Raw genomic sequence first — 13,708 nt, 5'->3', positions numbered from 1 at the left:
GAGTCGCAAATAATGCGAATGTGCTTCCGGACAGCCGCTGGGAATGGATTGTGAACAGTATGCTGAGTTTCGTGCAACTCAAGCGTATGATCGCAAAGATGCGCGTGCAATACAGGATACAGACATTAATTATATTTAGCCGCATTCGAACATACATGTGACTCGGAAAACCTTGATCTGCCGGTTCAGATTCTATTTTCTAACATGCTGAATTTCCCCGATTCACCACCGGATTGACCATCATCGATATCCACGGTTTGGCCTTTTTGATCGGCGTCAGGAAATAGCTGTGCTGGTGTAGGGCCAGCATTAATTACGTCGCCCTAGGCACCTACGATTAGGCGCTTGTGTCATATAATTAGAATCTAACATTTTTCAAACATACACATTTTAAATCCTCTTTTTTTTTTTGTTCTTTTTTTTTACTCAATAAAAAGACGAATCCCTTAAGAATGTCACCCACAGTCAGTGCTAAACAAACACCGTACATGGTACATAGACGGTGCATCAGGTACGATTATACATTTACCTACAGGCTCCCTTGTGGCTTGCGTAGTCTGGCTTCCCAAGTATTCTCCTCGCAGTAAGTGAGATATTAGATTAGGCTCATAACCAAAAAGGAGGTTGCAGGGCTGTTTACAAATAACCTGGGGACAGGTGCTCTTTAATTGTTTTAGTTTTTTGCAGCGGTAGCATTATATAAACTTCTTCCCATCACACGGTTCAACATCTGACACCTTCTCCCAAACACCTCTGTCCGCTACTTGAAACCATAAATAAACGAAAAAGAAAAAAAAAAATAATAATCCCGGAAAGTCTTTGTTTCTTGCGCTATTTACACTTAAAACCTACATTGTCCTTCGTTCTTTTCACCCCACGACCTCGATGCTTTTTTCCCGTCTGTCAGTCTGATCCTGTCCGGTGCACTTTGGGCGGTTGTCTAGAAACGCTTCCAGTGTCCTTTTCTTGCTTCCAAAGAGTTCCGCTGATCCCTCGCAGTCTGGAATTGTGCGGTTTGGTATTGTATTTTTCATAGCCTGGATCGTCACGTTCTTGCTTGATTCCCTGAGTAACTTTGGCTTTTTTGTTTTTTTCACGCGAACGGTCCTTGTGATCCTTTTTACGCTTTTTCTTCTCTGTATAAAAAAAAAAATGAGTGGAATTATTACAAGCACAAGATCCATAATTTATATACAATCAGGTTAACTGAGCAAACAGAGATCCACTGTTCTTGTCTCTGTCCCCCAATACATCCCTAAATCTCAGGTTCCATTCTGTAACAATCCGCTCAGTAAATACAGTATAAAGCAGAGTTTGAGTGAACACGATAAAATGACACAGAGGGGTTGATTTAATAAAGTGCGATTTTTTCTTACGGCGCAATTACAAGCAGCAAAACCTAGCGTCACTGTGAAAATAAACCCAAAAAAACTCTGCTTGATACAGATGTGCCCTTACACAGTAATCGTCTTTACGCCATACGGCGTGAGATGCCCGGTGAGAAGAAGGGGTATTTACTAAAGGTCAATTTTAAATCGATTACCGTTCTGTTTCTGGGGCTAAATTACACATTTACTAATACTTTAAAAAAGAAAAAATTGTCTGTTAGTAAATGTGTGATTTAGCCCCAGAAAGACAACATCGATGTTAATCTATTAAAATCGACCTTTAGTAAATATGGCCCTAAGATGCTCCGAAAAGAGCAGTGCATCGTATTTTTCGTGTCTTAGTCGCAGATGCAGTGAAAAGCCGCTCGCAGTGTACTAGAGGGGATGTAATCGGGATCCCGGCGCTCAGAATCCCGGATGGTAAGTATTGGGCTTAGGCTTAGTCGCAGATGCAGTGAAAAGCCGCTCGCAGTGTACTAGAGGGGATGTAATCGGGATCCCGGCACTCAGAGTCCCGAATGGTAAGTATTGGGCTTAGTCACACAGAGACATAGAAATGTCACACAGCCCAGTGGCCTGAGGATGCCAGCAATGCAGTTCTGTCACTCCCAGTTGTATTATCTATATGAATAAGACGCACATTTTGGGAAAATAAAGACGCTGGGGACCCGGCGTGCAGAGAGGGGCTATTTGGCACAACTGAGGCCACAGTATAATAGGAGATATCTGTATGTACAGGGCTCTACACCTCCTCACCTGGGGATCATCTCTAAGCGGATGATGGCCAACGCGACCTGTAGTCCACTCCCCTCTCCCGCGCCCGTCTCTCCGCCGGTTCTTACTGCATGTCTCAGCGCTTTCTAAAGCTAAATAGGTCCAAGACTGAACTTGATGTCTCCCATCTTTCCCAAAACGTTACCCTCCCCAGCTCTGCGTCACTTGCACCCCCCCCCCCCATGTTTTTACCCTGTTCATGTCAGACCCCCAACCTGCTTCAAAATGTAAGGTCTGACTTTTGTCATTCTACCTGTGTTATGCTATAGTTTATGTTATGTATGTATGTATGTGTATATATATACACACACCCTGTTTGTACTGCAGCTCTTTACAGCACTACAGTAATTTGTGGCACCCTATACAGAATGCGAATAATAATAAAAAAGCGTAAAACCTCTCTCTGTCTTCTGTGGTTCCTCCGGCTCCTCCTCTGACGCAGAGGGAGATGGCGTCCGTGCACCGCAACCTTTCTCTCTCAGGTCTTTAGTCACTTCATCAATATCATCAGCATCCTTAGGGGGGCGATAATTAGCCACATGATCCACACGAATTGTGCGCCCCTTCAACTACAAAAAAAATAATAAATATATATATATTCGAAGCTGAGTAATTGGCTGAGACAGAATCAGTTTAAAATCAGATTGAAACGACGCCATCTTGTGAATGGCCACAAGACACCATCTTGAAAATGAGATCTGCACGTCGCAATTTTGCGAATGGCAACAAGACGCCATTTTGCGAATGGCCGCCCAGCTCCAATTTAGCTAAACTCTCTCTTAAGTACATACGGCGATGCTATTAATAACATTGTGCAATCGCATATCTCAAACACATTTAAGACGCACATTAGCGAATAAATAAAACCCCAGATACAAACGCTGTTTATTAGCATCATGCGTACGTATCTGCCCCAAGTTAAAAGTCCTCACTACATAAATCTAACTAGCGTCTTTTCCCAAACCCCTAATACTTACACACTCACATAAAAGGTTCCATAGCTTCAAAGTGTAATATCTAAGATTTATTCATTTATTACAAATGCTGTGAAATAAAGACTATTTGGTATCTAAGGTTTACTACATGATAAGCAAACCGTGTTTGGTGTTATACTGATCTACTCTCTCTCAACAGCTTTCCGGTGTCGTCGGTGAGAAGATCGGAACATGCATTCTCAACTTATGGACTGTAGAGAGTTAAAGCACCAAAATGTACTTTGTAAAGTTAAACAGCCTAGATTTGCATGAGGCGGGAAAAAGGAGACAATAGGCTGTCGGAGGCTGGTCTGTGTCCATTTGAATCGACCTGTTAAATATCCTGTAACAGAAGTACCTTGACGGAGAACCAATGGGATCGCAACGAACCTCTCTATTGTGTAGTCTATTTCTGTGGGGGTATAAATATATGTGTTCTGACCCCAATCTGAAGTCTTCTTGCTGATGCTGAAGGTTTCTTGTTGATGCCGGTAACTGGTCCCAGAGCGCGTGCGTATGTATAACTGTATCTTGGGTCTGTAGAATTTCTTTGCTCTAAATTGTCTTTAGGTCACAGCGTGTAACCTACTGTTTTTATGTTGAATAATAACCTTTGTGCATTGGAAACACATTTCTCAAAGTCTGAAGGCTTATTTACTGTATGACTCCGTACACAAATAGCGTAAAATTTAGAAGGTATAGGCAGGAGCGTTTAGAGGTTTAAATTCAGTATCCTTAATATATAATATATAGAAGCCTTCAGCTATGCACGTTCCCTTTAAGGTCACATTAAAGCTCATGTTTCTACTTCTCCTCAAATGTTTGTCATTTTGTCACCGTTAATTGCTATTCGCCGCCCTCTCACCTTGATTCCATTGAGATTGTCCACAGCCAGCACCGTACTCCTCTGATCCTCGTAGCAGAGAAAGCAGAATCCACGAGAGCGCCCGGTCGATTTATCACGCACCAGGTTGATGTTCACCACCTCCCCATACCTGCATGGGAAGCATACTGTAAGGCAGGGGTCTTCAACCTTGGCCCTGCAGCTGCTGTGGAACTACACATCCCAGCATGCACTACCATAGTTTTAGCAAGCTGTTATATCAAAAAGGTGGCAGTGCATGCTGGGATGTGTAGCTGCACAGCAGCTGGAGGGCCAAGGTTGAAGACCTCTGCTGTAAGTTCAGCAGTACAACGGAACAGCAGAAATGGGGCAAGACAATGTTACTGGCACACAAGAGCCATTACATAACAAAAGGCTGCTCAATAATTGTAACATTATCAGCAGGACATTATACTACTATGACACATCGACGTATCTATAATGGGTGCAAGGTGAGCGGGGCACATGGGCCCCTGTGCCCAGGGGGAGCCCACACCACGCATGTACTAACCGCTCCGCTGGCACCTCAATAGTCACTGGGAAAATGGCTCAGGCACCATTTTCCCGAAGATATGTGCACGCTCAGGGGACAAATCACTGGGAACATTGTGCCAGCTCCATCTTCCTGGAGATCTGAGCATGAGCAGTAGACACTGGCACAGGTGCTATAGTTTATTCAGATCAAGTGCTGGCAAGACGTGGGGGGGCACGCACACAGACACTTCACACTGGTCCTCCCCCTCTCTTAATCTGCCCCTGGTAGGACAAATTGCCAATGTAGGCAATAATAATTACCTGTGGCAGGTATTCCCCTTCCTTAAAGAGACAAGACATATTAATTAACTCAATACGCAGTAGCTCAAAGAGAGGTGCTTTGTAAGCCAGATGGGTACTGATTAATACCGGTGCCACGCATGACACACAAGAGGCGCTGCACAGCATCATTAGATGGGTCCTCTACTAGTAGCCAGTGTTCCCTCCCCCGTCCCACAGATGCATGAGGGTCCCAAAATAGGCAGAAATTACTCTTAAAAATAGAAATGTAACAAACAGAATATTTCTGCCGAAATGCAGAGCCGTGAACATCTGGAGCCGCGTCCGCAGCATTCCTGGTGATCAGCGGGTACATTTATTTCCTGGTGATCAGCGGGTACATTTATTTCCTGGTGATCAGCGGGTACATTTATTCCCTGGTGATCACCGGGTACATTTATTTCCTGGTGATCAGCGGGTACATTTCCTGGTGATCAGCGGGTACATTTTTCCCTGGTGATCAGCGGGTACTCCAGTAACAGGAGTATATTTGTGCTTCTGCAGGTCTGCATGAGCCGCACCCTTACTTTACTCAGTCTGCATTTTACCGGCCCTCCCCTCTCCTGTTTCACCTCGCCAGACTAAAGTAGGCACAAGTATCCAGATATGTGCTCTGACCAGAGCACTCGCTCTGAATCAGGGCCCTCCTCCCTAAAAACGGAGCGGCCTCTTGGACGCTCGCATAGCTGTGGGTTACCACCCACAGCTTATGCGAGCGTCCATGATGATGGTCACGATGGTCAAGACCATCGCGACCATCGGGCTTGCGACGAGACCCTGCGGTAGGGTCTCGCTGCCGCAAGCCCTGGAGTGATTTTGGCTCTATCAGAGCCAAAATCACTCCCACTGTATCACATTTCAGAGCTCTGTACATCTCCCCCTCTGCATGTGTATATATGTGTACATAGGGCCTGATTCAGAGCCGAACGCTCTGACCAGAGCGCTCGCTCTGAATCAGGGCCCTCCTCCATGAAAATGGAGCGGCCTCCTGGCCGCTCGCATAGCTGTGGGTGACCACCCACAGCATATGCGAGCGTCCATGATGATGGTCTTGACCATTGCGACCATCGGGCTTGCGACGGAGACCCTGCGGTAGGGTCTCCCTGCCGCAAGCCCTGGAGTGATTTTGGCTCTATCAGAGCCAAAATCACTCCCACTGACATCACTAGTGATGTCAGTGGGGGCGGCTTCAGACGGTAGGCGTTCCCATGGGAACGCCTCCGTCTGGCAGCCACGCCCCCGGCACGCCCACCAAAGGGGGCGTGCTGTCAGTCACCATCGACAGCACGCCCCCTTTGGTGCGAGACCCCGAGCGACGTATTCCTCGTCGCTCGCCGGGTCTCGCGCATGCGCACGACGGAGCTCCCTCCGTCGTGCGCATTCGGCCAACATCGACCCGCTTGCGAGCGTCCTTCGCTCGCGAGCGGGTCTGAATCTGGCCCTCTGTACCAGCACAAATCTGTGTGTGTTCTCCTTATGGGCACGTGCAGCGCCCATAAAGAGAACACACAAATATTTACGCGCTGCGCAAATATACATGCGCTACACAAATTGGCGTATCTTCAACTCAACTTTAGGTCCCAAGGGTCTCGTCTCCTCCTCATGAAGTGGATAACGGAGTCAGTGGGATGAGAGGTGGGCGGAGCTCATCTCATAGCACCTCCTCCGACGCAAGTGTGAAGCACTTAGAATGATCATGTAAAACAAACTGTATAAATTACAGGACAAATAAATGTGATCAATTCTTTATTCGGTTTCCCCTGACTTTCCAGAATTTACCAAAATTAAGGTAAAACTGGAATGATAACTGGCTTAAACGCAGTGAGCGGAAAGAAATAGAGATTTCGACCAACTGGAAAGATCCCAATATGCGCAATGCTACTCTACGGTCTGTCTGTCTGGCATCCGTCTATTGGGACAGCAAAAATACCATTGTAATAAGAAGAAACACTCACTGTGAAAACACGCAAATAACGTCCCCTTCAGTCAACTCAAAAGGAAGACCACCTGCGGAAATAATAATCACATAAAGCAAGTAGCTAAAGTGCCAGAAATGTTAAGAGATTGTGGAGGGCATTTGTGCGTTGTTACCCATAGTAACCTGTCAGAGCTACTGCCACATATGCCTGGTTGTGTGGTCCCCAATAAGCACAATGTATGATCATAATGTGTTTCAAAGTCAATCGGATCATTGTCGGCCATGTTGGAAGAGGCGGATAGAATAGGACTGCCATCACCCAGCATTTAAGGCCCCTGTCCAATGGGTTCCCTCAGCAAGCCTGAGGTCAGTCAGGTTTCCAATGGCCAGCTCCTGTCTCAGGTGGCAAATATACCTAAAATATTCAATTATGCGGCTGAAAATAAAAGCAAATGTGATTTGTTGCTGGGGTTTTCAAGAGCTTTTGCAGTTTTCAAGTGCGGGGACTATAAAATGCAAACTTCAAGAAATGCTCGGACCATTAGTATAGATACAAAGCATGAACTATGGGCCTCATTCAGAGGCGCTCGCAAAAAGCGAGCGCTCGCTCTGAATCAGGGTGGGCGCTGGTTTTTTTTTAGTTGCGGCCTCCTGGCCGCTCGCATAGCTGTGGGTGCCCACCCACAGCTATTGCAAGCGCCCAGGATGATGGTCGCGATGGTCAAGACCATCGCGACCATCAGGCTTGCGACGAGACCCTTGTGGTAGGGTCTTGTGGCCGCAAACCCCAGAGAGCTTCTGGTCCGTAATTTGAGTCGGAAGCTCTCTCACTGACATAACTGGTGATGTCAGTGGGGCCGCCCACAAACGGCAGGCGTTTGCTTGGGAACACCTCCGTTTGTGAAGCCACCCCCCGGCCACGCCTAGAAAACGGGGCGAGCTGTCGATCAACATCGACAGCCGCCCCTTTTGTAGTGAGCCAGGGAGCGAGCGCTTTTTGCGCTCGCTCCGGGGCTTGTGTGTGTGCACTGGGCCACCATCGACCCACTTGCGAGCGGGTCTGAATCAGGCCCTCTATCCCTAATATCAATGAATTGTTGCAGTTTCACTGACCCAGAAAAACCCAAGCACTGTCCTTGTAGTCTTGATGCCACGACACAGACTCCCGTACACCAAGGCTCGCCTCTCGGGCATTCAGCTCGTTAATCAACTTCACTTTTGTTAGTGGACTGCAAAATAATTAAAAGAAATAGGGTTTAAAATACATTTTGACATAGAGAACGTGAATCTCTGCAAATAAGATTTAGATGGGTCCATTTGATGATCAGAATGTGCCAAAACAAAGTAGGAAATTTAAATTTTATATCAGCCCATGAGCCTCTTTGTTTGCACACAGCAGTTTTCACACCAAGTTTACTGCTACCATCACCTATGACCTAGAGGCAGTATTCAGCCATACAAATGACACATCCGCTATGGCGGTGACCTAGGGGCATTATTCAGCCATACAGGTGACACATCCGCCATGGCGGTGACCTAGAGGCAGTATTCAGCCATACAGGTGACACATCCGCTATGGCGGTGACCTAGGGGCAGTATTCAGTCATACAGGTGACACATCCGCTATGGCGGTGACCTAGAGGCAGTATTCAGCCATACAGGTGACACATCCGCTATGGCGGTGACCTAGGGGCAGTATTCAGTCATACAGGTGACACATCCGCTATGGCGGTGACCTAGGGGCAGTATTCAGTCATACAGGTGACACATCCGCCATGGCGGTGACCTAGAGGCAGTATTCAGCCATACAGGTGACCTAGGGGCTGTAATCAGCCATACAGGTGACACATCCGCTATGGCGGTGACCTAGGGCAGTATTCAGCCATACAGGTGACACATCCGCTATGGCGGTGACCTAGGGGCAGTATTCAGTCATACAGGTGACACATCCGCCATGGCGGTGACCATGGGGCAGTAATCGGCTGTACAGGTGGCAGCAGCCTCATCTGGCACTCCTACATGCAGGGTACCTGTACTCAGGGCAGGATGAGGGTAAGGGGGTCTATGTACTAAGCCTTGGCGAGAGATAATGTGTAGAGAGATAAACTACCAACCAACCAGCTCCTATCATTTTTTCAAACACAGCCTGAAACGTGACAGGAGCTGAATGGTTGGTACTTCATCTCTCTCCGAGCTTTGATAACTTTCCCCCTAAGTCTGTAAGAATGAGCAGGAGCTCTGTGTATCACAGACTTCATCCTGTATGACCACCAGTAACCGGGCACTGCTGCCGCCATCACCCTGCTGCATCAACTCATACTCACTTCATCACTGGCGGCGGCGGCGGCTGCTGATTGCTGCGTCGCTGTGTGATGACGTACCACTTACACCGCTGCCGGGATGAGAAGTGGGCACGGGAGGCCTCGGTAACCACACCCACTTCCGGTCATGTGAGGCACGGGGAAGGCGCACTCTGCATGTCTCCTCCCCTCTCACGTCGCGTTTGTACGTACGTGGTGTTGTATTCACAGAGCGCTCTGCGCGATACTATAGCTGCGCAGTTACCGTAGCGCTGCATGAGAAGGATGAGCAGAGATGTATGTAGATAATGGCTCAGTAGTGCTGTCTCCTTACTCACTAATGTGCTGTATAAGGAGGGCGTAATATAATGTACATATATAATGTACCAGGGGCGTATCTATAATGGGGACCCACAAACCATACACTTTGCACCCATAGTTTTATAATTACCTCCCCGTAGTGCTTTTTTGTGGCTTCCATCTTCCCAGTGCTCTGCGCATGCGCAGTGCTAGTGTCCCGGGAAAATGGTGCAGGCGCCATTTTGCCGGTGGCCCGCGCATGCGTAGTAGATTCTGGCACGAAGCCAGAATCTACAGTGTACTGCGGGACCAACAGAGAGTGGAGGGGGCCTGATTCAGACGCGCTCGCAAGCGGGTCGATGGTGCCATTGCGCACACGCGGCGTTCACGAGCCCCGGAGCAAGTGAGAAATCACTCGCTCCGGGGCTCGCTACAAGACGGGGCGGCTGTCAATGTTGATCGACAGCTCGCCCCGTTTGTAGACGGGGAGGGGGGGTGGCTGCACAAACGGAGGCGTTCCCAAGGAACGCCTGGCATTTGTGGGTGGCACTACTGACATCACTCGTGATGTCAGTAGTGGACTTCCTGCTCTATTAGAGCAGGAAGTCCACTCAGGCTTGCGGGAGCCGAGACCCTACCACAGGGTCTCCTCACAAGCCTGATGGTCGCAATAATTGCCAGGCCACACGTACACGCTGTCATCACCCACAGCTGTGCAGGTGGCCTGGAGGCTGGTCAAAAAAAAAATAGGGACGCCCTGATTCAGAGCAAGCGCACGCAAATAGCATGCGCCTCTGAATCAGGCCCTGAGTCTGTACGTGGGCCCCTCTTTTCTTAATATGCCCCTGTAATGTACTATGGGGGTCATTCAGACCCGCTGGCGAGCGCAGGACGCTCGCAAGCGGGTCGATGTTCCCCCACTGCGCATGCGCACAACGGAGGGAGTTCCGTTGTGCGCATGCGCGAGACCCGGCGAGCGACGGGCTCTCCATTGCTCCGGGTCTCGCACCAAAGGGGGCATGCTGTCGATGTTGATTGACAGCACGCCCCCTTTGGTGGGCGTGCCGGGGGCGTGTCTGCCAGACGGAGGCGTTCCCATGGGAACGCCTACCGTCTGAAGCCGCCCCCACTGACATCACTAGTGATGTCAGTGGGAGTGATTTTGGCTCTGATAGAGCCAAAATCACTCCAGGGCTTGCGGCAGGGAGACCCTACCGCAGGGTCTCCGTCGCAAGCCCGATGGTCGCAATGGTCAAGACCATCATCATGGACGCTCGCATATGCTGTGGGTGGTCACCCACAGCTATGCGAGCGGCCAGGAGGCCGCTCCATTTTCATGGAGGAGGGCCCTGATTCAGAGCGAGCGCTCTGGTCAGAGCGTTCGGCTCTGAATCAGGCCCTATGTACACATATATACACATGCAGAGGGGGAGATGTACAGAGCTCTGAAATGTGATACATTGGAAAGTGATAAACTACCAGCCATTCAGCTCCTAACTGTCATCTTACAGGCTGTGTTTGAAAAAATGACAGGAGCTGATTGGTTGGTACTTTATCACTCTCTAAATGGATCACTTTCTAGAGCATAGTATCACTGACAGCCCATAAAGCATACATGTCTACCCTCACGGTTTTCGCGGGAGGCTCCTGATTTTTCGGGTAACTCCCCCAACCCCGCAACTGTAGGCATTTCTCCTGCATTCTGCCGGCCCACTTCCTATGAATGGGGAGAATTTCTGCTGCAATCGCGGGTCCCCGAGTAGGGGGCGGGGCTTAATGATGTGACCCGCCAGGACCCGCCCCCGTCATAGCACATCTGCTTGTCCTCCCCAGGTTTCTCCCGGGGAGGACAATGAAAACGTAGGCAACTATGCCATAAAGGAGAACTGTCCGTCAGTCAGTGGGGTTAATTCAATTAGGAGCGAGGGGGGCGAGTTGCCGTTACAACGGTTTAGAAACGCCGGCAGCAAAACTCCCCCCTTTGGATCCCAATCTCGCTCGGGACGCATAGATTTTTGTATGTAGCCCTTCGGGGCCGTGAACAGAAATCCACGAGTCCGACAGCACCGTACGTGCGGCATTTAGCCTCACTCATGGGCGCGACTCAGTCGCGTCTAATTGAATGAGCCCCGTGTGTGATCTGTCTCCTCTTGCAGGACTCTGCGCACTTAGCGGTAGATGTACTAAGCCTTGGAGGGAGATAAAGCACCGACCAATCAGCTCCTGTCATTTTTTTTCAAACACGGGGAGATGGTTGTATCGGCGTTATGGCGAAAAGTGCTATTCTCCCCCATGTAGTAATGTTGAGATGTATACATAAATGATGGAGGCACATAGCGCCCCCGTCATAATCGGCGATCCCATCTTCAAGATAGTGCTCCGATGTGCAGGCATATGTATGACTGGTCAGTGGCACTTACTGCTCCGGCAGCAGCAGCTATCTTTGCCGCACCACCCTGCACTGTCTCTGGCTGCCGGAGCCCTGACAGCCAGGGATTGTGCGTAGAAAAATAATAAAGTGATTTAAGAAAAAAAAACTTACCGGGCCTGCTGGGAAACCCAAGAACTTGACCACCGAAGAGGAGATCCACTGATGGGAGAGCGCAGATCACCAGACAGGAGATGTAGCGCTCTCCTACTTCGAAAAATCATATATGCGGCCATTATGAGGACCCGCCTCACCACGATCTCGCGACACGGCCGAAGCCACTCACATCATACATTTCCCCCATGGCCTGTAACATGACAGGAGTGGATTGGTTGGTACTATCTCTCACCACTTTGTCTCTTTTCAAATCTTAGTGCATCTCCCCCTTAGTGTAATATAACTTTTTTCAGTTACACATTGTTCTTATTCATTTGTGGCATTTTAGAATCATAACAGTACATTAATGCAGGGCCGGCTCCAAGGGTTGGAGCACCCTGTGCCGGTTCTTAAGACTGCGCCCTTACATCGCACGCGACCGAAAATGGGGTGTGGCCTAATTACCATAGGCCACGCCCCATGTGACATTATTTGGAGGCGTGCCTCACTAGCTGGGCTTCCCCCAGCCCTCTCCCGTCACTGAATGGATGCATGCGCGCAGCATCCATTCAGACTCCGGGGTCCGGCACCGCCGCACAGCTGCGGCGGTGGGGGTCACCAACCTCCTGATTTGACCACCCAATCTCTGCTGGTGTTACAATGCAGATCACCAATCTCTGGTGGTGTTACAATGCAGATCCCCAATCTCTGGTGGTGTCACAGGGCAGACCCCTCAATCTCTGGTGGCGTTACAGTGCAGACCCCCCAATCTCTGGTGGCATTACAGGGCAGACCCCCCAATCTCTGCTGCAGTACAGACCCCCCAATCTCTGGTGGCGTTACAGGGCAGACCCCTCAATTTCTGGTGGCATTACAGGGCAGACCCCTCAATCTCTGGTGGTGTTACAATGCAGACCCTCCAATCTCTGATAATGTTACAGTGCAGACCCCCCAATCTCTGGTGATGTCACAGGGCAGACCCCCCCAATCTCTGGTGGTGTTACAGGGCGGAACCCCAATCTCTGGTGGTGTTACAGTGGAGACCCCCCAATCTCTGGTGGTGTTACAGTACAGACCCCCCAATCTCTGGTGGCATTACAGTGCAGACTCCCCAATCTCTGCTGGTGTTACAGTGCGGACCCCCCAGTCTCTGCTGGTCTTACAGTGGAGACCCCCCAATCTCTGGTGGTGTTACAGTGCAGACCCCCAATCTCTGGTGGTGTTACAGTGCAGACCCCCAATCTCTTTGTACACAGCTGCTGTGAGATAGTGCGCTAATAATGCAGGAGGCATCTCGTGTAAATAGATACCTACTGCCAGTTTCTGTGATCCGCGGCTGCATCTTAGGACGCAGCATCCTATTATTTGCATGAACATTGGCCATCTCGGTAACTCTCAGCGTTACTTAGGATGGCTGGGAAATTCACGCTGCTGAAGCCAGTGACGCTGCATCCAAGGACACAGCCATTTGCTTCAGCACGCCCAGAAAACAGGGCCAACGCGCCCCATTTCCTGTAATGTTGCCTGGTGCCGCACAAAATGCCAGCCGCTTGTCAATCATGCTGCGGCATTTGGGGCACCGCCAGCGACATCGCAGCCCTGGATCTACACACGAGTGTTGGATACGGACGTGGCCGAGCCCCACTCAGAATGAGCCCCCCCAATGTTATAGGCACACGCTACGGGATTTCTGACTGACGGCCTGATTCAGAGCCGGACACAATTAGCGCTCGCTCGTCTAGAAAATAGGGGTGGCTATTCAAATCAACCGTTCGCTCTTTGCGGTCTGTTCACGCCTCTAGGTCTGAACGAGCGAACAAAACTTGCGGTCGTT

General features: G+C 49.6%; 1 protein-coding gene across 1 annotated transcript; it reads right to left on the bottom strand.

Moving 5' to 3' along the window:
• Positions 1-633: 633 nt before the first annotated feature.
• RBMX2 (RNA binding motif protein X-linked 2) lies at positions 634-9,191 on the bottom strand. Its single transcript, XM_088458982.1, has 6 exons — positions 9,075-9,191; positions 7,864-7,979; positions 6,788-6,839; positions 4,002-4,131; positions 2,560-2,731; positions 634-1,136 (listed from the first exon to the last, which is right to left on the bottom strand). Exons 1-6 carry the CDS (start codon positions 9,077-9,079, stop codon positions 904-906), a joined length of 708 nt encoding a protein of 235 aa, XP_088315108.1. The 5' UTR covers positions 9,080-9,191; the 3' UTR covers positions 634-903.
• Between the last annotated feature and the right edge of the window lie 4,517 nt (positions 9,192-13,708).

This window comes from Taudactylus pleione, unplaced genomic scaffold (genome assembly GCF_031769625.1).
Source record: "Taudactylus pleione unplaced genomic scaffold, aTauple2 ptg000885l, whole genome shotgun sequence".
Classification (NCBI taxonomy): domain Eukaryota; kingdom Metazoa; phylum Chordata; class Amphibia; order Anura; family Myobatrachidae; genus Taudactylus; species Taudactylus pleione.
The sequence above is the reverse complement of the archived record's forward strand: the minus strand, read 5'-3'. Positions and strand labels throughout refer to the sequence as shown.